This window comes from Sminthopsis crassicaudata, chromosome 4 (assembly GCF_048593235.1).
Source record: "Sminthopsis crassicaudata isolate SCR6 chromosome 4, ASM4859323v1, whole genome shotgun sequence".
NCBI classification, from domain to species: domain Eukaryota; kingdom Metazoa; phylum Chordata; class Mammalia; order Dasyuromorphia; family Dasyuridae; genus Sminthopsis; species Sminthopsis crassicaudata.
Window position 1 is genome coordinate 59,089,725 of NC_133620.1, and position 24,076 is coordinate 59,113,800.

The 24,076-nt window shown below is 35.3% G+C and overlaps 1 protein-coding gene across 2 annotated transcripts; it reads left to right on the forward strand.

Annotated features, from left to right (window-relative positions):
• Positions 1 to 1,047: 1,047 nt before the first annotated feature.
• Positions 1,048 to 22,648, forward strand: LOC141565376 (flavin-containing monooxygenase 5-like). 2 transcript variants are annotated; one of them, XM_074308337.1, is made up of 9 exons: positions 1,048 to 1,243; positions 4,861 to 4,998; positions 7,852 to 8,040; positions 9,618 to 9,780; positions 11,683 to 11,825; positions 12,219 to 12,418; positions 14,452 to 14,807; positions 17,327 to 17,399; positions 18,197 to 22,648. In XM_074308337.1, the coding sequence occupies exons 2-9, from the start codon at positions 4,867 to 4,869 to the stop codon at positions 18,549 to 18,551; spliced, it is 1,611 nt and encodes a 536-aa protein (XP_074164438.1). In that variant the 5' UTR covers positions 1,048 to 1,243; positions 4,861 to 4,866; the 3' UTR covers positions 18,552 to 22,648. The 2 variants fall into 2 exon arrangements, with proteins under 2 accessions (XP_074164438.1, XP_074164439.1); XM_074308338.1 differs by lacking the exon at positions 7,852 to 8,040.
• Positions 22,649 to 24,076: the final 1,428 nt, after the last annotated feature.

Here is a 24,076-nt window from a genome sequence, read left to right on the forward strand (position 1 = left end):
AGTGGTAGGGAGAAAAATATGGAACACAAAGTTTTGCAAGAATAAATGCTGAAAACTATTTTTGCATGTATTTGAAAATAGCTGTTATTTTTAAAAAGAAAAAACTATTATAAAAAAGAAAATGTTTGCATATAATTGAAGACTATTTAATGAAATAAATGAAAATAATTAAGAAAGAAAAAAGGGATGGAAAGAATGTGAAAGAAAGGGATCTAACGTAAATGTGAGTTGGTAAATAGAAAGCAGGATTTCCTCAGACACACTGGAGGAGGAAGACAAAGGAGGAAAAGGACTAAGCAATTCTGAACTGGATAGTGATGAGAATGTGAAAAAAAAGTAGCAAGAAAAAGGGGCTATTGTATCAGCAGAAAACAAGTAGGTAAGAATTGGCTTTTCATATAACAAATTAAGAATCAGTTTATTGGTTTATTTAGTTATTCAAAGGATAGACACCGAGGTGATGAAAATAGAGTGCTGACCTAGAGAATACTCATTTTCCTGAGTTCAAATGCAGCTTTAGACACTGAAAAATTGTGTGTACTTGTTTGCCTCAATTTTCTCATCTGTAAAATGAACTAGAGAAGGAAAGAGCAAAAAAGAAAAAAAAAGTAAGAAAAGATACTTCAGTTTATTTGCCAAGAAAATCCCAAATGGGGTCACAAAGAGTTGGATAGAACTAAAAACAATTCGGCATTTTCCTTTGGTAAAAGGAAAGAAAAGATGCAGAGTGTTCTTTTGCTCCCCTCTTTGTTGAGCAAAGAACTCCCTGACTTTCCAAATTCCAATGATAATTTAAAATGAAATGGAACAGATCCCATTACCTGAAATTCTCCAGGGAAATAGTAAAATGAATTGGTACTAGTCACATTTTAGGAAAAGAAGGAGATAATGGAGATAATCTGTGTGGTTTGTTTTGGAAAAAGGAAAGATAAGGAAGGTACTTTCAGACATCTTGAAGAAAACAGAGCTATATTCATAAATCTCTCTGAAATGTGGGGGTGGGGGATGACACACCTCAATACTGGGTTATGATATTTAAAGGGAAGCCTGCATATTGGACCCAGAGACAAAGATCTTCAGAACAAGACAGAAGAATCCCTGTCAGATTTGGTATCATTCAACTAAGAAAGAATCTGAGTCGGCAGTACTTGCAAGATCCTCAGATCCTACCTATTACAGTGGTTGCAGTAACATCAAGTTACTCTCAGGAGTCAACCCTGTGGTGAGATTCTAAAAACTATTGGTGAGCATTCTTTGCCTCCCCATAACTGCATTTAAAAATGGTCCCAGATCCCTGACTTCTTAGACAGAGGGAAACCTTTCTTCTTTTCCCTTTACATAACTCTCTTTCCTCCCATTTTCTTTGGTTAACTAGGGTCCACTTATCTAAGTTGTCTAAGTAGAATCCATTGGAGTCCTTTCTTTTGTTTGTTATTGTTATTGCTTTTATTATTTATGTATTATTATTATTATTATTACAGTTATTATTATTGTTGTTGTTGTTTATTCTTGCCTTAATTATTTTTTAGAGAGGCAAGGAAATATAGGATAAAGTTTGCCACACCCTGGACATAAGTCCAGAGTCCTAGATTCAAATTCTAATCACTACACCTAGAGGTGATAATAATAGTTTTATTGAGCTGGGTTGAGCAAACCTTACAACATTTCAAGCATTACCAAACTCTAGACAGCTAGATGGTGCATGAACAGAGTTCTGAACTTGACATCAGCATTGTTGATGTCTATTATTGTAATTATTGGCTATTATTATAAATGTGAATGATTGCCATCCATATCTTACTCATAGGGTAGTTGTGAGATAAAATTCATAAAACACTTTGTAATTGTAAAGTTCTATGTAAACCTGAACTGCTCCATTTTATTCACTGCTTTGATGTTTTTATAAAGCACTTGTATTGGCTGATACAACTATGATTATCCCCATTCTACAGATGAAAAAAATCTGAGTTTGAGAAGTAATTTGCCCACTATTACATGGTTGAGAAATGGGAGAGTTATGGCTATTCTGCATTTCCCAGCATTACTCATAATAGCAAAATCTAGTATTTACATAGTGTATTAAGTTTGCAAAGCACTGAACTTGAATTGAAACCCTACTTCAGATACTTGCTAGCTGTGGGAATCTGAACAAATCATTTGACTTCTTTATGTCTCAGTTTCTTCATCTGTAAAATGAAAGAGTTGGATGGATTTGATGACTATTAAGATTTCTTCCAGCTTTAAATCTATAGTCTATGATGTCTAGCCCCAGGATTAACATGTTATAGTCTCAGTGAGAAAATAAGAATCATTATTTACTGCTCAAAAGAATTCATTAAGCTTTGTTCTTTCCTTCTCCCAAAGAATTAGATTCAAGACAAAGAATAAAACTTTTCATCCTCACTGGATTTCTTTTTTGATTTCCAGGTAGTCAGATAAAATGATATTTTTATTAAAGTACCTCAATATTAATAGATTTGACATTGTTGGCCTAAGATTCTTGGTTATGATTTCTTTTTGGAAACTAAAAAAGCACCCATAAATTTAACCTCATTAAAGGCTACGGTTTAGGTTACTCAGTTAATTGGGATGTCACTGTGTTCTGCAGACTAAGGGATATTGTCAATAGGTAGAAGGAAATTTGCTGTATAGGATCTAAATAACATACTAAATGGGTATCACATCCATCAAATGGGCAATCATGTACTCTACTGTTGACCTTGCAGACTTCCTAGATAGTCAGTAAATGAAATGCAAACAAACAAACAAACAACAGCAAAAAAAAACAAAAAAAAACTGCAAGCTCTTGGGCAGATTTATAGAGAACAATCTATTTGTGGGGAAATGAGAGTGGGGACTTCATTCTTTGTGCAATCCCAGCACTTACCAAAATGTTTAGTGCATAGGAATTTAATAAATGCTTGTTGATAATTAAGACATATTCTGATTGATAGAATTGCCACAAATGTCCCATATAAATTAGCAATTTTCAAAGAAAAAGATTACTTTATATGAAAATTAGAGCAGACAGAATTTAATCTTTTAACGATTTAGAAAGTATGATTCAGAATCTCCTAGTGGCTCAGAATCATCAGTTCTCACTATACTAGTAAAGCACAGAAATACATGCTATTAAGAAATTTTAATTTTATAGAATTGAAAATAGTAGTCAAAGGAACATTTCCCATCATCTACATTTCAAAAAATGATAATGTAGAAATCCTCCCCTGGCTAGTTCATCAGTTGATAGCCTAGCAAAAATGAGAGTTGCTATTTGCTCTGTCATAGAATGATGAAATGGAAAAATTGCTGAGAAAATTGGAAGGTTCTTGCTTTAATATCTTGTAATTATATAGTTGTGATAACATTGGTTTACTGTTCCCAGAGTTATACAACCAGAGAAGCATACTCATGAAGGTCCTATATTCTCATAAAGAAGCAAAAATCTGAACTCATAGCTCCTAGATCCAGAGTACATAAAGGTACACTAAAAAGAAAAAGACTTTTACAAAATAATGCTAAATCCTTCTTGAATCTGATAGGCAGTAAGAAAGAGAAGAATTCAGTGCTAGAGTGAGATAATTTTTTTTTTTTCAAATCTCCCTTAATGCAATGGAGTCAAGGCAAACCAATAATCATTTATTAAATGCTTACTCTGTGCTAAGTACTATGCATAGTTCAGTTCTAAGGGACACAAATAAAAGCAAAAAGGTTAAGGAAGGAGGAAGGTGAGATGAGCACAATAGTGAAGAATGGGTGGTAGGAGATATGGTTGAATAAGAAATTTGATTCTTCAGCAAATTTTTCTATTAAAGGGAAATTTTCTTTGATGATCTAAACAATTTGCAAATGGACATTAATAATGTATAAATTCCAGCTTGATTCATTCAACAAGTATTTTCAATTCAATCCCAATTAGTGAGAACTGATAGTCCTGAAACATTAGATATTCTGAATTGCTAAAAGGTTAAATTCTATCTATTATAATTTTCATGTAAAGTAATTTCTTTTTTGAAAATGGGTATGGGGTATTAGTGACAATCTATCAATCAGAACAAAACCCTTAACTATCAAGAATATTCAATTTACCATTGGCTCAGCTTCCACATGTCTGGCATTGTACTAGGCACCAGGAATGTGAAAACAATAATTAAATTAGGTTTATATTTATATGTTATATATATATATATATATATATATACACATAATTTATATATATATTTATAATATTATTTATATTATAAAAATATAAACATATATTTTATATATTATTTATTTATTATAAATATATATATTTTTATATATTATATTATATTGGGAATTTACATTCTGGTCATTTATTAAGAACTTACTATGGGGGCAACTAGGTGGCACGGTGGATAGAGCACAAGCCCTGATGTCAGGAGGAACTGAATCAAATATGGTGTCAGACACTTAACACTTCCCAGCTGTGTGATTCTGGGCAAGTCACTTAACCCCAATTGCTTCAGGGAAAGAAAAAAAACAAAAAAACTTACTATTTACTGGATACTCTTTGGTGTCCTGGGAGAGATACAAAGTTCATATAAGATACAGTATTTTCCCTGATGGAGACTACAATGTGATAGGAAAATAAGACATCAATACTCAATAACACATGATAACTACAACAAAATCTTCAGATAACATTTCTTCTTGCCTGGAGAATAACACAACATTTTGATGACATTTTTATGTTTATCTTTACATTTCAGCAATACTAATATGTAAGCTGTTGTACTCCCTTTTCTCAGTAGAAAATACAAAAGGTAGAAACCAGGAACCAAAGAATCCCTGTCACTGGAAGATTATCAAATTTGTCTGCTTCTTCCCCTGACACAGGAGACCATGGTAAAGAGAGTTGCAATCATTGGCGCTGGGTCCTGTGGCCTCCCTGCCATTAAGTGTTGTTTGGATGAGGGGCTTGAGCCCACCTGCTTTGAGCAGAATGATGATATTGGAGGACTCTGGAAATTTCATGTAAGGAATATTTCACTTCCTTTCTAGATCTGTTTTTTAAACACTAGTTTGTTCAGATAAAAAAATACTAGTAATATAACTAATAGAATCTGATTAAAAATCTATTTTTTTTTAACTTAAATGTAGAACTAGGTGGGACAGCCAAGGATAATGAAAAGGACATTAGATTTGGAGTCAGAAGTTCTAGTCAGCTTGTTTCCTCAATGACATTGGGCAAATCATTTAATTTCTCTGGGCCTCAGTATTGACCTAGAAAATCTCTAAGGCCTTTAACTTTTAAAAATCCTATTATCTCTATTTTTTTCAGTTCCTAAAGAACTTGCCTTCCATTTATAGAATTCAGAACTGGAAGTAACTTTATAGGTCATTTATCACAACATTTTCATTATATAGATAAGGAAACTGAGGCCCACAGAAGTGAATGGCCTTGTCTACATTCACATAGGTACTAAGTTATAATTGAATCAGTAGTGGGAACCATGCACTTTGACTTCAAATCTTTCCACTTTGTTTTACTGCTTTCCATTTCCTTCTTGAAATAGAATTTAAGACTGATTAAGAAAAACAAAACAAAACAAAACAAAACAAAAAAAAAAGGATAATAGCCCTCCCCTTCCAAAAAAAGATGATAAGGACCAAGTAAGGACCCCTTGCAGCCCAAGTAAACTGAACATTTTGTAACAAGCCATGAAAATAGATTAAATGTTTAAAAATTAGATCATGTTTCAATTATTTTCTAATTTATAAAATAATAATAATAACTATGGTATTATCTTTTAAACTCTGGAAAAAATTTTTTTTTAAATTTGTGATCATGTTATAAAAGTCTCTACCCTAAGTCCAAAACCCTACATATAAGCCTGCAAATTTGCTTGTTATTTTTATCTTGGGAGCTGTGAGTGCTGATTGAGTGACCTGGGTATTAAAATTCTTGGGCATTTATTTATGGGGTTCTTGCCTTGCTCCAAGTACTCTATTCTCTTATCTTGTGGGATCTGTTGTAATTATTTCGTATATCACCACATTTTCTTTTCTTTGAAATTGTGAAGTTGAAGAAGTTTGCATAAAACCATTATTTTGTTATTTTTCTGGTTATGTAGGTCACACCTATTTCTTAATGATAAGCAAAACATCAAAATTGGGAGAGACCACTGAAATCACTTAGTCCTACTTGTACCTGAATAAGCATTTCTTCAACAACATTCCCAACAAATGGTCATCCAGGAAGACTTTCATTTAATAATTAAATAAACTACATACCAAGACAATCCATACTACTTTGGGATATCTCTAGTTTGCTAAGAAGTTGTTTGGTTTTTTTGTTTTGTTTTGTGTTATTTTAGATAATAGACAGACAGGTACATGGGTAGATAAATTGATGGATAGATAGGAAGGAAAGAAGGAAGGTAGGAAGGAAAGAAGGAAGGAAGGAAGGAAGGAAGGAAGGAAGGAAGGAAGGAAGGAAGGAAGGAAGGAAGGAAGGAAGGAAGGAAGGAAGGAAGGAAGGAAGGAAGGAAGGAAGGAAGGAAGGAAGGAAGGGAGGGAGGGAGGAAGAGAGGAAAGGAGGGAGGAAGAGAAGAAGGAAGGAAAGAAGGAAGGAAAAGACATATTTACTTCTCTCTTTCTATATATACACCACATCTAAATTCATTTCTTTGCTTTTTATAATTGCTGCTATTTCTGTCTTTTGGGGCCAAACAAATCAGTCCCTCTTACATATGACAGTCCTTCAGATATTTAAAGTCAGCTTATGTCCCACTGCCCACATCACAACCAAGATTTCTCCTCATCAAATATCTCTGATTTATTTCATTCTATATTCATACATCTTAATTTTCAGTCTCCAAACCATCCATTTAAATGTGCTTCTATATCACATATATGTTCACTTTTCTGTCATTCTTTTACTCCCCCTTTTTTACTTAAATTTTTCTACAAAGTGAGTTAGTGTTTATTTTTATGGCCACTGACCACATTCAATTCACAGAAACAGGATCCATGGCAGAAATGTAAGGAAAAAAAATCCCTTCCCCCCACTCTCAACAGAAAAATGTCAGAAACTGACTTGGAAGTTCCTAAGGCTAATAAAAGTATTTTTAAATGCTATCCATTTTCATAAGCACTTTCTTATCATTTCACTTGATCTTTCCAATAATCTTATGAAGTAGGTAAGATTGGTATTATAACCCTACTATACAGATGAAGAAACTGAAATCCAATGATGTTATGTGACATGTCCATTGTCACAGTTGATTAGCATCTAGATGTCTTGATTCTCAATAAAAAACTTTCTTCATTAAACAAATATTAAATATATATTAAAAACATTAACTATTATAATTACTTTTGAAGCATAAAGAAATAATAGATACAACATGGCAGTATATATTAATGATATAATTGAATAAGCATAGTAAATAAATTATGTTAAAATTTTCATTTGTCAAGGTATTGGCTGGGAAGCAGAGGAATAATTTTTAATTAAGGGCTCTCAAGAAAAATATTTCCAAAGGTCTCTTTACTTAGTACTAATTTCAAACTAAATCAATGTCAGTTGTAGAGAGGCACTTACTTTCCTGCACCTAGTTTGCACCTAGTAATAACATAGTTAGGTTAGAAAAAAAGATACATGTATTTATATTTCATTGGACTGGTAATAGAGCATATATTGTACAGACAAATAAGAATGGATCAGGAAGATACTTTTCACGAGAATTTTATGCTTCCTTGAGAATCAGAGGACTGAGGGTGGGCCTTTTCCTACGTGACATAAGAAACCAGTGATTTGTGAGATTTATGGATTTGATCTTGGATGACAAACCTAAACAGTTTTGGCTTGCTTTCTTCCTGAAGGATGAAACTATTGAGGGGAGGGCCAGCATATATAAATCCCTGACAATTAACACATCTAAGGAGATGATGACATTTAGTGATTTCCCCATTCCAGAAGATTATCCCAACTACATGCACAATAGCCAAATCATGGACTACTTCCGGGCTTACGCCAAGCACTTTGGACTGCTGTCATATATATGTTTTAAGGTAAGGTGTGAGGAACACTGTATTGTCTATAAGAAAAAGTGCGGATGCTCAGTTCACATTAAAAGTCCTTCATAATTTGGCCCATAATTACCTCTGCAGACTTTCTGCCTATTACTCCCCTTGACTTGGTCTACATTCCTACAAAGTCAGCTTGCTGACTGTTCTCTGAACTTGGTCTTCTAACCCCAAACTCTGTGATTTTGCACAGATTGTCTCTCAAATCTGAAATGTATTGCTTCCTCCTTTCTGCTTCTTGGAATCCTAGATTCATTTAAAGCTCAGTTTATGTGCAAGCTCTTTCAGGAAAACTTTTTCAAGGCATATCATTCTTATTATTATCCCTTCTCCTCTTCAAGTTATCATGTTGATATTTAGCTGTTTACCTGTGTAATTCCCTAATAGAATATAAACTTTTTGAAAGGATGAACTGTTGCCAGGGGCTTTTGTATGTGTGTGTTTCATGTTTGGAGTTGGGCCTGGCACAGTACCTTTTATAGAACAAATACCAAATAATTTCAAGGCAACTAAAGGGTGCAGTGGACAGAATACTGGCCTGGAGCTAAATGACCTGAGGGCAAATCTGTCTCAGATACTTAATAGCTGTGTGATCCCAGCAAGTCACTTAATCTTGTTTGCTTCAGTTTCCTTATCTGTCAAATGAGAAAGAAATAACAAACTATTCTAGTATCTTGGCCAAGAAAAACCTAAATGGGGTCTCAAGGAGTCAGACACAACTGAATAACTTTTTAGATACAATTGAACCAGTATATATAAAATATACTTTGGCCAGTGAGATTACAGAAATTAAAAAGTATCAACTTAATGCAATAATAGTAACAATAGTATTTGTATTTTGAGAAGCATTTAAGATTATTTTCATATATACAAATTTAGAGTCTGGGACTTCAGGAGGAGTAGATAAGGTCAGAGTGGGAATGCTAATATTCAGAGACTGGACTGATCTAGTTGAGGATGGGAATTAGGAATAGGAAGAGAGAAAAAGTACATTGGAATGAGAGTCCTAGCAGTAGGTCAAAAAAAGACATTTGTAAAAGTTTCCATTGTCATGACAATCTGGGAGCAGGCAGTAGGTAGAAGTCCAGGTTGGCCAATGGTCCTGCCAGAGATGCCCAAATGTGGATAGCAAAGTTGGGAGAGGGGTGACAACAGAGAGATTTGGTCCTGTTTTTGAAGTTGACAATCCAGAAAGTCAGATTCTGACAGACAGAAAGTGGGAGGTAAAAACAGGTAGAAACTTGATATTGCTCCACTAATAGCAAGGACCCCAAGCTGAGGTTCAGAAGTAGGACATTAACCTTGAGGAAGGCTGAAGAGAAGGAAAAGTCCCATCTTAATGTTCCACCAAACAGAACTCTCACCTGGCTGAGTATTTCTTCCTGACAACACATATTCTGTGAGGGGCAGTTTAGTAACATAAGACTCAGAAGTGTAAGCTAGTCTTCCATTAATAAAAGGCCAGTGTCCTTGTCTTGGTCAATGGCCACTATTATCTTCCTACAGCAAGATTAATCAATCTTCCTCCTTGCTTACAATTTTTCTGTTTTGTTTTCTGTTAGACCACTGTCCTCAATGTAACAAAACAACCAGATTTCTCTATTACTGGCCAATGGAATGTTGTCACTGAGTCTTCTGGGAAAAAGGAATCATCAGTCTTTGATGCTGTTTTGGTTTGCACGGGTCATCATGTTGAACCTTATCTACCACTCTCATTTTTTCCAGGTAAATTATCTGTGGGGAGTGTCATAACTTACATGGCTGTATGTTTTAAATTTTAAATAAAAAAGGAAAGGGGGGCATTTGAAATTGCAGTACAAGCTGTCATATTTGTCTAGTGAGAAAAATATTTGAATTATCATTAAGCTTAAACTTTAGAGAAACCAACAGACACAGAACTGATCCAGAGATAAGCCTTTCAGCCATCCAATTGAGTCTTTTTTTGTATGGAAATGCAATACCCATAGCTGGGTAGCATAGTGGATAAAGTACCAGCCCTAGAATCAGGAGAAACCAAGTTCAAATACAGTTTTCAGACATTTATTAGCTATGTGACTCCTGGGCAAGTCACCTAAGCCTGGTAGAGAGAGAACTGATCTTTTCCCCTCTCAATGTGAGAATTTGGGCAAGTCAATTCCCATCTCTTGGTCTCAGTTTCCTTGCCTGTAAAATGAGAGGGTTGGATCAGATAGTGAGTGAGATCATGATCCCATGACTTTAACACTTCATTTTTAGACTTCTGTAAAGCAAGCATCCTATATTAATATTATCCCTTCTCTCCCCCTCTCTCCCTTTCTCTCTCTCTCTTTCTCTTCTCCCCCCACTTCTCTCTCTCTCTCTTTCTCTTTCTGCTCTCTCTCTCTGACTCTGTCTCTGTCCCTGTCTCTGTGTGTGTGTCTCTGTCTGTCTTTCTATGTCTCTCCCTTTCTCTCTGTCTATGTCTCTCCCTTCCTCCCTCCCTCCTTTCTCTTCCCCCACCCCCCATATATATATAATATGTAATCTGCATATATATCAAATCTACCAATTAGATTTAAATTCTAAGAAGGCAGTGAATCCACAGACATCTGGTGCTTAGTCAATGTTTGTATTATTAAACAACAACTTAGCAAACATTTATTAAGTGCTTATTATGTACAGAGCATTGTGTTAAGCAATAAGAAGGGGAAACTAGTTAGATAAAATTTGCCCAAATTCTCACAGGACAAGCTAATTCAAAGCAGAATGTGACCTTTACTTTTCCTCTACAGTTTCCTTTGATTCCATTAAGACTCAGCTCAAATCTCTCTTTCAGCTGGAGTCTTTCTCATTCATTCCCCTCCAGCTATGAATGCTTTTCCTCTTCAAATGATGTAATATGGTTGGACTTTAGAAGCTCATCTAGATAAGCAATAATAATAATAATAATAATAATAATAATATCTAACATTTATTTAGTACTATGTACCAACTAAACATTTTACAATTATTATTTTTTATGTAAGCCTCACAACATCCTTGGGAAGTAGGTGCTGTTATTATCCCCATTTTACAGATGCAGAAACTAAGACACAGAGTGGTTAAGTAACTTGCCCAGGGCAAGGTTTGATGCAATATTTGAACTCAGATCTTCCTGACTTCAAGCCCACTCTAACTACTGCACCACCTAGTAGTGCTGGTGATATAGGATCCCATGATTCTAATTAACTCTTTATTTCAGATTTCTGCCCCCCTCTCTGTGTGTATATAAAATATATGTTGAATATACTTGTTATTTATATGCTGTCTTTCTTCATATCCCACCTCCTCCCCAGGGCTAAACACTGCTCCAGGAACATAATAGGTGTTTAATAAGTGCTCCTTTCTTTATCTGAAAGTGAAGGTGGGGTAAAAAACAGCATTATCAGTATAAGATTTACTCAAGGTCACATATCCATTTAGTGGTGAAGAAGAGGTTAGAGTTCAAGCCTTGCCTCCTTTCTCAAATTCGATTCAGAAAACTGCATGAACATTTATAAAGAACCTAGATAAAGTTGGATTATGACATTTGTGATTTCTGATTTAGGGAAAATCTGTGCTCAAGAGAGTCTTCATTCTGGAATGAGATATGATCTAAAGGCTTTTTGTTGTCGGTTTTCACCCTTACAGGTATAAGGAAATTTAAAGGGCAAATCTTGCATAGCTGGAAATACAAAGAGCCTGAAAATTTCAGAGACAAAAAAGTGGTTATGATTGGCCTGGGGAACTCTGGAGCAGATATCACTGTGGATCTCAGCCACACCACAAAAAAGGTTCAATTTATTCCAACCTCCCACTGGAGGTTGCTCTTTTGAACCCCTATTAAGGTTTCTCCAGTTGAGGAATTATTAAGAATTTCTACCCTGTCATCTTTTATGAGGCACTGTACATTCTAGTTTTAGTCCTCCTCCCCACCTCCCTTCAACATAGTTAAGATTCAGGCAAATATTACATACTATTAACCCCAAAGCCCTAATAATGTATCATTTATTTTCTCCTTTCTTCCCCATCTCTACTCTCATCCCTGTTCTGTTCTCCTCTGAAAAGCAATAAGGTAGCTTGACCCAAAATGAAACCCTCGTATCCCATCCTTCTCTCCCCATTTTTAAGAATAATAAATTGAGAGCTGGTTCACCTAATCTGAAGTTTTTTGCCTTTTGAAAAAGATTTTCCTCAGCACCAGGTCAGGATCATGGGTACTCAATCGTGTTTCAGATAATGGCTATCCACTGGATGTTACATACTTTACTCGCTTCAGAAATGTCATCCGCCATGTTACCCCCTTGTGCCTACTGAATAGGTGGGGAGAAAACAAACTGAATTCGAGATTCAACCACACAAACTATGGCCTGAAGCCTTCCCACAGGTACTGACTATCATTCCAAAACAGTATATTCCCAGAAAAGATGTGTTAAATGGAAATGTACTAATAGAACAGTGGTCTAAAAATCTTGAGAGATGGTAAATGGTTCAATAATTTTCCAGGTTTTTAATTTCTCTGAATTGTCTGAAAGTCTTGCTTCTGGGAATTAAACTTTTATTCAGAAATTTCCATTTTGTCAGGGACAGAGCCATGAGTAACATGACCAGCTGGGAATTTTTCTAGCCATCAACCTTAGTCAGGAAACTATTATTTTCCCAACCACTGCCTCTATATCTAACACCTATACTTCTCTGTCACAGGCCAGCCTACACCTGTAAAGAGTTTATTTGTAATATGGGTGAGAGAAGACATGGAAGGGAAATAGCATGAAATTGTGAACAGTAAAGATGAAGGAAGTAGAAAGGATGAGGGTTATTCATTCTCCTGACACAACTGCATCCCTAGTTGAACTGTATTTCCTGGGAGCTACTTAAATTATCACCCTTTGTGGCCTTATTGGACTCCTCAACACTGGCTTACTTGATACTGGATGTCAGGACATCTCTGATTCATAAATGCAATTCCCTATTACAAGAGAAATTTTACTTGAGGATAAATTAACTCCCTTCCAATCTAAATTTTAATTTAGTTGGTAGGGATGGATGTGAATCACATTTAAAAAATTTAAAACCCCCTGCATTTTCTTTCTCAAAGCTGTGAAAATTTTGTTCAAATAGGAACTTTTTCAACCATAACTGAAATTTTAAATTTCACCCAAGTAAAAAGTTTTCAAATGCTCAAATATGAGAAAGGGGAAAAAAAAAAATCAAAACTACCAAGATCTAGAAATAGAACATACTTGCCAGTTGTATATAAGCCAAAACTTATTCCAGAGCATGAAACTATGCCCCACCCCCACCTATTCCTTTTGAGTTTCTAGAAGTCACTTGAGAAAACTGTGTGTCCTTGGATTCTAGGCACTCTAGTTCCGTCTAAATAATTCTAGATATAAAATGCCTAGTCCAAGTAGAGGTTTCTGAAAGTCTTCCTCCAATTTCCTCCCACAGCCACCATACATTTTAACAAATACAGAAGGAAAAGCTGAATTTGCACAAAGCCATCCACACACTCTTGACTGGTTCCTCTGTATTTGTCCCTCTGATAAGTGACACTGTGAATATATCAAACATTTAACTGTAATTTTATTGGAATAGTCATCTTTTGCCAAATCTAAGGGTAGGAAGAAGAAGGATAGAAAGATATAGGTCACTGTGTTTAAGCTTATGCACTAAGCAAAAGTAATTTCACAATTTGATACTTCCCTGCCAAAGCGATATCACCACCTCTTTTAACTATAATTTACTCAGATTGTGAAGTGAACATTTATTTATGCTCCTCATACTCTTTGATCTCTGGAGGGAAGTTTAAAAAATAGGTGAAGGTTAAGAGCTTAGATATTAGGTTTATGGGAGTACTAAGGGTGATTCAATCATTCAGCCTTTATTTTTGCTTAGTACATGAACTTGAACACAATGATGTATATCCTTCCTCCTTCCTCTTCTTCCTATCCTTAGATTTGACAAAAGATAATTATTCCAATAAAATTGCAATTAAAAGTCTGATGTATTCACAGTGTCACTTATCAGAGGGACCAGTCATGAGTTTGTGGATGGCTTTGTGCAAATTCAGCTTTTCCTTCTGTATTTGTTAAAATGTATGGTGGCTATGGGAGGGAATTGGAGGAAGACTTTCAAAAAAACTCTACTTGGACTAGGCATTTTATATCTAGAATTGTTTAGCACCAAGATTGCTGGGAAAACAACAACAACAACAAGAATAACAACAAAAACCTTAGATGTTCTATCCCCTTTTTGTGGGTCAGTGTATCATTATCCTGTGGAGAGCCTATTTTAACATCAGAGTAGGAAATGCCCAACATACATTTGGCTTATTGATTGAATCTTTCATTATGGAGGATGGAGATCAATCTTATAAGTTCTTTCTCTTCACCTGTTTTCTTAAACTTCCCCTAACAGGTTCCTCAGCAAGTATCCCATTGTAGGTGATGACCTTCCCAATGGAATTATTTCTGGCCGAATCATCGTGAAACCAAATGTGAAGGAGTTTACTGAAACCTCTGTGATCTTTGAAGATGGTACCAAGGAAGATAATATCGATGCTGTCATCTTTGCAACGGGTTACTCCTTCTCTTTCCCCTTTCTTGAGGAATCTGTCATCCAAATCAAGAACAACCACATCTCCCTTTATAAATATGTCTTCCCTCCATTCCTGGAAAAGCCAACATTGGCAATAATTGGTCTTCTCCAACCTCTGGGAGCCATCATGCCAATTGCAGAGCTGCAAGCCCGAGGTGCTACCCGAGTCTTCAAGGGTAAGAGGGAAAATATGATTGATTAATGAAAGAGGGATTCAGAAGTTATTCCTTTCTGCTGCTGAACCTTTCAAATTAGATATTGTAACTCTCTGGTTCTCTGGTCAATATTGCCAAACTCCAAACACTTGGGCATTGTTCTCTGAGTTGAGACCATTGGAACCCAGATAACTGCCCTTTCCTCTTTTCTGTGTCTACTCACATTATCCAGCTTTTATGACTCTGATGAACAATTGAATTTCAATATGGTGGAAGATGTGGGTTCTGGCTGAGGCTAAAAGTGTTGTGGTAGAAAAAGCACCAAGCTTGGAGTCAATCTGAACCCATATTCACATTTTAGCACTGCTTCTTACTATTTGTGAGACCTTGGTCATGTCTCCAGGTTTCAATTTACCTCATCTGTAAAAGAGGAGATTGAACCAAAGAAGATAATAACCTTTATGTAGTTTGTGCTTGTCAAACTTCATCTTGAACCTTGTGTCTCCTTTTGGAGAAGGAAATTGACAAACTAGTATAATTCTAAAAATTTAAACTATTCTCTGTGCCCTGCATGAATGCAACCTAACTTTCCCTCTCCTGATGCCATGGTCCATGTTTTTTCTCCATTCTTTGCTTTCCTTTCATCCTTCTCTGCATATTTCATTCCTCCTTATGCTTTAAATTCTAACTAAATACCACTTTAATGGTATCTAACTAAATACCACTTAAATACCATATTTTAAATTCTAACTAAATACCACATTTTCCATGAAGCCTATCTCCCAGTCAATAACAATCTTTCTCCTACAAACTCAAACAGTACTTTCTTTTCTATTTATCATATATTATAATTATCTCTGGATTTGTCCTACCCCACTATGCTAACAGAATTGTAAGGAACCTTAGAGATTACCCTAAAGTCATCAATTTCCTTATTTTACAATTGTAGAAATTTCTTGATTAAGATTATACAGGGAATAAATTGACTAGACTGGAAGTTTCCTGAGGGCAGGCACCAAGTCTTCATTCAGCTTGTATCTCACCCATCATCCATCTCAGTTCTCAATACATATGAGATACTTAAATAAATTTTTCTTGAGTTTAATAGTACCTAGAATTTCCAAAAATCCAATTAAACTAAGGCAACTAGATGATGCAATAGACAGAGTGCCAGGCTTAAAGTCAAGAAGACCTATCTTGGTGAGTTTAAATCTAGCCTCAGACATTTCCTAGTCATATGACCCTGGACAAGTCAATTAATCCTGTTTGCCTATGAGCAGGAGAAGGAGGAAATGGCAAACTGCTTCATTATTTTTATCTGGAATCTGACAATGGAGTCTTCCAAGAATCAGTTCTTCTTCTTAAATGATCCAAGGAATCCTGTTGCTTTGCCCTAGAATTGTTTTTTTCCTTTTGTTTACTTTTCTTTGTGATAAATTGATGTTTTTGGTTTCAAAGATCTTAGTTATTTTCCTGTTCTTCTTCCATGATTATGGCTTGGAATCTCAAATGGCCTTGCCTTGTCTGACCCATCAGTTTCTTCCTGAAACCAGTCATTTCTCACTTCTCTCCCCTTTAATGATTGTCCTGTCCAAACTATTGTTTGTCCAGATTGGAATTCTGAGCTCATTCTTAGATAACCAGGAAAGTTCCTTACTAGACTATAGGTGCTTCAACCACCTCTCCCCACTTCATCATAAAAGAACTTCCATATTGTCCCCCTAAGGAAGACTCATATAATCCAGAAGGCAATTATACAATCTGAGGAAGAGTTCTGGACTTGAAGGCAAGAATTCCCATCTTTGTGAGTTCAAATCGGGCCTCAGACACTTAGCTATGTATCCCCCAGCAAGTCCTGTAATGCTGTTTGCGTTTCTTCATCTTTAAAATGAAGAAAATGTCAAACCTCTCCATGTATCTTTGCCAAGAAAAGCTCAAATGAGGTCATGAAGAGTAAGATGTGACCAAACAACACCATCCCCACACATTGGCAGGTGGTACATACTAGTAAAGATACAGAAATGACATGTCATTACATGTCATTCGGCTTTGCCATGAACTCTTTATTAACTCTCATTGCAAAGCATTTAATTTTTAGGTATCTCAGCTTGTTACTCTGTAAAATAAAGCTATTGAACTAATATCAGGACAAGATAAACTATGGTCTGAAGGCTAAATCTGAACATGCTTAATGTTGTGTGGCTGGTAATCTATTTTGTACAGTTACCTGTTGTTTGTCCTTCAGTCTCAAAGAAGTCCATGACATTGGGAGGGGATGCCACGACATGCAAGGGAGCATATCTCATAATAACCAAAGAATAACCTTTATAATCTTTTTTGCAGTTGCTTTGTGTTTTGTTTTTGTTTGTCCCCTAATAACTCCAGGTACCATTACAGGAATTAAGCATAATTCTAGCCTATTTTTATCTATTGTCTTTTCAGTTTGCCCTGATACTGGTGAATGGTAAAGGATGTCTATAAAGAAGGATTATACCATTTCCAGTTGAAAAGTAAAGAATCATACTATGCCTCTTTTTCAGGTTTGATTAAACTCCCTCCTGAAGACATTATGATGGCTGATGTTATCCAAAAGATAAAGGAAAATGAGAAAAGGTACAACCCAATCATCTAGGACCCACCAAGCCAATCATAGACTTGAATTTAGGGAAATTTTTCACTGATTTTAAATTCTCTTTTCATGTATTATACTTGAATTTCTAAAACCTAGATTCTAATGAGTAATTAATTTGCCAACAGTCAAATAATAGATTTATTGATTCTTTTTAATGTGAAGAACATAGTGTTAATTGTTAAAACAAAAAAAGAAAAAAAAAGAAAAGGAAAGAAAAAAAGAAATATTTTTTTTTTAAAAAAAGATAAAAGATTTAAAAAAAAGAAAAGAGATAAGACATGTATATCTAAAAAAAAATAATCAGTGTAAGGGAATATAGACAATAAGAGCCAGATGACATCAGGAGAAGAAGTCATTGTGGGCTGTGAAGAATCTCTATTTTAAACTGTTTTGTTATATGGAATCACTAGGCAGGAAGTATGCTGGAGGAAAAGATATTAGATTTTTAGTTGGGAAATTTGGGTTAAAATTCTTGTTCTCATATTCCTTAGTTGTTTAGTTGAAATATGATGGAAAGAGTTCTACATCAAGGGTTGAGAAATTTGGGGGATAAAGTCAGTTCTGCCATTGTTGAGATGTGCGACTTTCACTTTCTTTCTTTGTATTTCTGTTTATATTTCCATAAAGTGAGGGGATTGAAAATAGACTATCCCTAGTTGCTTCTAGTTCAAAATTTTAGTGATTTTTAGATAAAGATTGTTAAATTTTCTTTTCAAAAGAAATTCCCAGAAGTTAATATCAAACACACACTGATAAGCTTCCTATTTCTTGTCTCTAGGTATGTGCCTAGTCAACACATCAACTTGCAAGTACAATATGTTGAGTACATGGATGAAATTTCCAGCTTTTCTGGAGTCAAGCCCAACCTGCTGTCCCTATTTCTCAGAGATCCAAAACTGGCTTGGGAAGTCTTCTTTGGTCCTTGTACACCAATCCAATTCCGCCTCATGGGGCCAGGGAAATGGGATGGAGCCCGGGAGGCTATTCTATCCCAGAGAAAAAGGATCATCAAAGCAACAAAAACTAGGGAACCCCCCAACACCAGGGAGGAAGGCCCTTTGTCTTTGGGCTTCACGTTTTTGAAAACTCTGTGGTTCTTAGCATTTTTCATGGCGATTTTTGTTTATTTGTAATTTGAATGGTCTCTCCTAGAAAGGTTCCAGCCAAGATTTCAACTTCATATATGTCTAGCATGCTTACAATTCCTTTTCACTGCCTTTTTCTCTTAGTGCTTTTTCTCTCTGAGTACTTAGTACTTTCCTCTCCCCATCACAAAGTTAATGCTAAAAGGCAGAGGGATGCCAACTTTCCCCATAGTATGTAGATAATCTGGAACAGGGAAACCAAGTATCTTCAAGTGGATACAGTTCAGATCTCCCAGACAAATGTTTATCTTCTTTGGCAGTCACTGGTCCCTAATCCAAGAGATTCACAGTTAAACTGACCTTTTAGCATTTTTTAAAGATACCTACTTGGGCAAAAGTTCAAATGTTCTAGTTCCAGAGCAGAACTTAACTGAAATATAAACAATTAGTTTGTGTAGAGCACTGAAGCTGATTGTGTTTATGTAAAAATACACACACACACACACACACACACACACACACACACACACACCACATACACATACATATCAGGGGAAATAAAATCATACTTTTCTAGTCCATAGAACTGAGAACCATTTTACTGTTTTTCTACCATTTCTGAAACTAATGAGAATCAGGAAATTATTCTTCATTTCTCTTTCCAGGCCTTCAGGACTCCATTTAAGATTTCTTTCTCTTTGCTGTGACAAGAATAAGGGCAGAAAGGATAGCTCCTCTCCCTAGGCTGAAATGGTTATGAAAAATTGTAAATGATTGCATTATTCTCTTTAGCTCTTCTCTCTTGCAGGCAACAGAATCACCATTATTTTAAAAACTGATTTCTTAAAGTCTCCTTTCCACCTGTTTGACCACCTTTGTAGTTCTCCAAAGTTTTCTCATCTTTTCTACATCTTTCCCTTGCCGTAGAATCCAAATTCATTTTGAGACTCCAAAGTAATTGACTTTGGCTGAGATTCACTTTGATTTGTTGCTAGAACTTGTATGTCTATGTCAGTGTTGGGACCTTTTTGAGATAATATACTTATTCTCACAATGTTGCTATTGCTAAAAACACTTTTGGATTTTTTTCTTTTAGAGTTGTCTTCTAAATCCATGTATCAGTTACACATGAAAACATTTCTCACTAACAGTAGTAACACTATGGTGTTTTGTTGTTATTGTTGTTGTGGCTGTTTTAAACCAAAACCAATAGCACGCAGCTTGATCACAGTGCCAAAGTCTGGTGCGACCTTAGTGATTCCTTAACCTGATTGCATCCTCTTGATAGATGAGGGTACTGAGGAATAGAAAAATTAAATGCTTTACCCAAAGGCACACAACTAGTTAGATGAAAAGCCAGGAATGAAACTGATTCAATTTTCTTTCCTCTTGACCATTCTTACTTCCCTCCATCTTAGTCCATAGACTTTCCTCCTGAATGACTTTGAACTTTTACTTCAAGTCAAAAATTCCTCTTCTTCCTCAAAAATTTTCCACCTAAGAGACTATCCACATTGACCACATATAAATAAGTCTCTAAAATATAACTCCAAAAAAAGAAGTTTTCAGTCATGGTAGCTTCATTCAGATAAGGGTCCAATATTCTGTTACAATTGCAAAAAACACAGTGCTCATTTGTGTAGAAGTGTATTGACATTCTTTTTTTAAAAAAAAATAAGCAGGCCATGATCACTATCTTACACTTGAAGAATTATTTCATCTTAAATTTTACCTTCTAAAATATTCAATTCACTTTGGAGCTAAGGGAGAAACAGGAAGAAACAGAGACAGAGAGACAGAAAAAGAAACAGAGAGAGACAGAGAAACAGAAACATACACACAAATTCTAGCCCTATTTCTTAAGCATTTACTATGAAGTCTAACAGTGGTCAAGGGGATCATTTTTATGTATCCATAAGACTTTAAATCTGCGTAGAGTTTTAGTCATCTTTTAAGTTTCATCTTAACTCAGCCCTTCCTTCAAGCTAACATAGTTACTATCTTAATTTCCAAATCAAGTTAAATATTAGCCCATAGTTTGTTAGCATTCAAGGATACCATGATCATCATCATCAACACAATTAGTCTAACAATTTAAATTTGTATAATTTAGAAATACAAACACACACACACACACATCCTAATTTTATATTGGATTGTAAACTCCTTGAAGGAAAAATCCATGTCCCACTCAACTTTATATTTTAGCACAGCCTTCTTCATGTATTTCAGTCAATAAATATTTTTAAATAAAAGAATGAATGATTCAATAACTTCTCCCATCTCAATAAATATTTTAAACAAAAGAATGAATTAATTAATCATTTGTCCCATTTCATGAACAGTCTATAGTGCTTTTCTGCATAGACATCTCTGTAAATGTTAGCTTAGTCAAAAAGGTAACATCTAACATCATTCAGAACCTTCCTACTCTTGCCTCCCTTACCCCTGTCTCATATGAAGAATCAGCCTTTCTCTTTTCCAAGACAAACCCCTCTATACTCACAGATGATCTCATTCTATTCTGTCTTCTTCAGCAGATTTCCTCCTCTATCATCCCTACTTTTTCACTAAACTTAAATCCCTCTCAGTGTATTGGCTTTTTTCCTGCTGCCCACAAACAGGACCATTTCCATCATTGGAAAATCTTCACTTGATCCATTAATTCATCCCCATGAACTATTTTTCTAGCTCTCTCCTTCCTTTCATAACTAAACTTGAGAAGGCCATCTATAATTTGTACCTCCACCCCCGCTATTCTTTTTACAAACTCTGTAATCTGTCTTCTGGCCTCATCATTCAACTGAAACCTTTCTCCAAAGTTACCAATGATCTGCCATATCTATTAGCTTTTTCTCAGTTGTTTATGTGAAGAACTGTATTTAGACTACAGCTGTTCAAATAGGTTTCCATTTCTGCATAATAATATAAAAAAAAACAACCAAACACCAGAGGGCACTAGATAGTCAGATTCAATTTACAGGATCTCAAAACAATTGGTTGACAATTTTCTAGGCATTCTCAGCTGGATCATTGGAATAACCTCCCTGTCCCAAGCAGCTTTCCACTCCAGGCCCTTCTCCATTCAGCTGTCAAAATGATTTTCTTAAAAAGTAGATTTTTCTAAAAAGAAAATACATATATTAGACCAAAATATAAACATTTAGCATCACACAACAGAATAGTACATTCTAACAAAATATTCAGGCCACATGTCAAAGTGTAACACAAGTATATGTAGCAAAGAAATATGAATAACATTAAGTTATCAGCATATAGACACAGGTCAGCCTATATAACAAAAGAATAAACACATTTCTATGTTCAAAAGCACATGCTTGCTATGTGTTACATACAATATACACACATGCATAAATACATTTTAGATAGGAAGGAAAGAAGGAAGGAAGGAAGGAAGGAAGGAAGGAAGGAAGGAAGGAAGGAAGGAAGGAAGGAAGGAAGGAAGGAAGGAAGGAAGGAAGGAAGAAAGGAAGGAAGGAAGGAAGGAACAGACAAACATTGCCAAACAGTGATGAGGGTCTAGTTGAGGTTGTAGAACATAAATTTGAAGTAGACTGAGACAGAGCAGTTACATAATTTCCTTCACCTTCATTCAGCAGTGCATGTATAAGCAAAGATGGCAAATGGTGAGAATGAGCCAAGGTTGAGGGTTAGTAGGGCATAATCAGTGAAATGATGAAGGGGCTAGAGTTTCAAGAAAGGAAGACAGTATAGATTTGAAAAAAAGTCACCAAGGAGTCAAGATGGGAAAAGAAGAGAAAGTGGCTGGAGTAAGGGAGGCATCCTGGGAGAAAAACTGAGGGGTCAAGGGATTTAGAGATAGAGTTTAACAGCATAGGGGAGAGGCAAATTTATGCTTGACGGGATCCTCCTGGAATTGTTGGGAAAGGAGGGGCAGGGAAGGAAAAAAGAGTTCTGGCTTTACCTGTTTGTCCTATTTGAGGATGTTATTAGAAAACTTCTGACTTTTGTAGCAAATGCTTAAATATTTACTATAGAAATATCTCATTTTATTTTGCTTTGCTTTACTGTTCTATGCAGATATTAGGGAGTGGGGCTTTTTTCTGTTTTGTTGTTGTTGTTGTAGTTGTTTTTTACAAATTGATGTTTTATGGCAACCCTAAGTCAAACACGTCTACTGACACCATTTTTCTAACAGCATGTGCTCAGGTCGTCTTTGTGTAACATTTTGGAAATTCTCACAATATTTCTAATCTTTTAATTATTATCCATTATTATTGTATCTGTTATGATAACCTGTGATTAGTGTTCTCTGACCTTACTATTGTAATTGTTTTGGGGCACTACAAATGACAGCCATATAAGACAACAAACCTAATAGATAAATGTTGTACAGTCTGACTACTCCACCAACCAGCCATCCCCCCATTTCTCTCTCTCCTCAGACCTCCCTTTTTCTTGAGACACAACATTGAAAAATTTTACATAAACTTAGTTGATAAAACATCATCAGAATTTGAGAGTACTGACTCCAATTTGGAAAGAAGTTCTACTGCAGATAAAATGCTACAGAGAAATCTTTCATGAAAGGAAGAGCCAGTCAATGCAGCCAATTTAATTGTCTTATTTTAAGAAATGACCATAGGGACTCCAACTTTCAGTAGCTATTATCCTGATCAGTCATTAGCATCAAGACAAGACCCTACCTACAAAAACAAAAAGATTTACAATTCACTGAAAGCTCAAATGATGGCTAGTAATTTTAGCAAGAAAATATTTTTAATTAAGGTATATACATTTTAGATATAATACTATTATTGTGCACTTAATAGACTGCAATGTAGTGTGAACATAACTTTTATTTGCACTGAGAAACCAAAAACTGCAAGTGATTTGAGATATCACAATATTTGCTTTTATGTGGTAGTCTGAAAATCAAACTTAAAATAACCCCAAGGTATACCTGTATATGTTAACACCATTCTTCTGCTTTTTAAAGGTAAATGCCAACTTAAAAACTAAGTGCTTAATATTCAAAGGCTTTTGGCCTTGAGGACATGGGTCAACACAAAATACAGGAGCCAACATCCTTCAGTCTTTCAAAGTTCACGGAAAGTTAGTTGTAGGAATAATATCTTCTCATTCTTTCAACAACTTTCTTTCAACCAGTTTTTGCTGTGAAAGGGGAAAGGAAACAATCAGTTATTTATTACTTACTATTTACCAGGCATTTTAGTAAGTGATTTACAAATATTGCTTTGATTTCACAACCCTATGAAGTAGGCAATATTATTATCTCCATGTTACAGTTGAGGAAGGAACAGTTAGTGTGGCACAGAGGGTGGAACTGAGCCTGGATTCAGGAAGACCTATCTTTGTGAGTTCAAATATAGCTTCAGATATTTATTACCTGTGTGACTTAGACAGGTCACTTAATCCCGTTTGCCTCAATTTTAATAATTTTTCTGTTTTTCTATTTTGTTAAATTTTGTAAAGTTAAATATAATTAATGATACTCTATGTAATATGATACTCAGAAACATATTACAACCTCAAAAGAATTTAGGCAAGTTCAGACAGTTTTAAACCCT

What these genes read in the sequence shown, in the direction of transcription:
- LOC141565376 (XM_074308337.1), top strand. Translation starts at nt 4,867, where the DNA reads ATGGTAAAGAGAGTTGCAATCATTGGCGCTGGGTCCTGTGGCCTCCCT. An exon ending in TGTCATATATATGTTTTAAG is followed by an intron (nt 8,041 to 9,617) that starts GTAAGGTGTGAG and finishes GTTTTCTGTTAG; the next exon opens with ACCACTGTCCTCAATGTAAC. An exon ending in GGCCTGAAGCCTTCCCACAG is followed by an intron (nt 12,419 to 14,451) that starts GTACTGACTATC and finishes TTCCCCTAACAG; the next exon opens with GTTCCTCAGCAAGTATCCCA.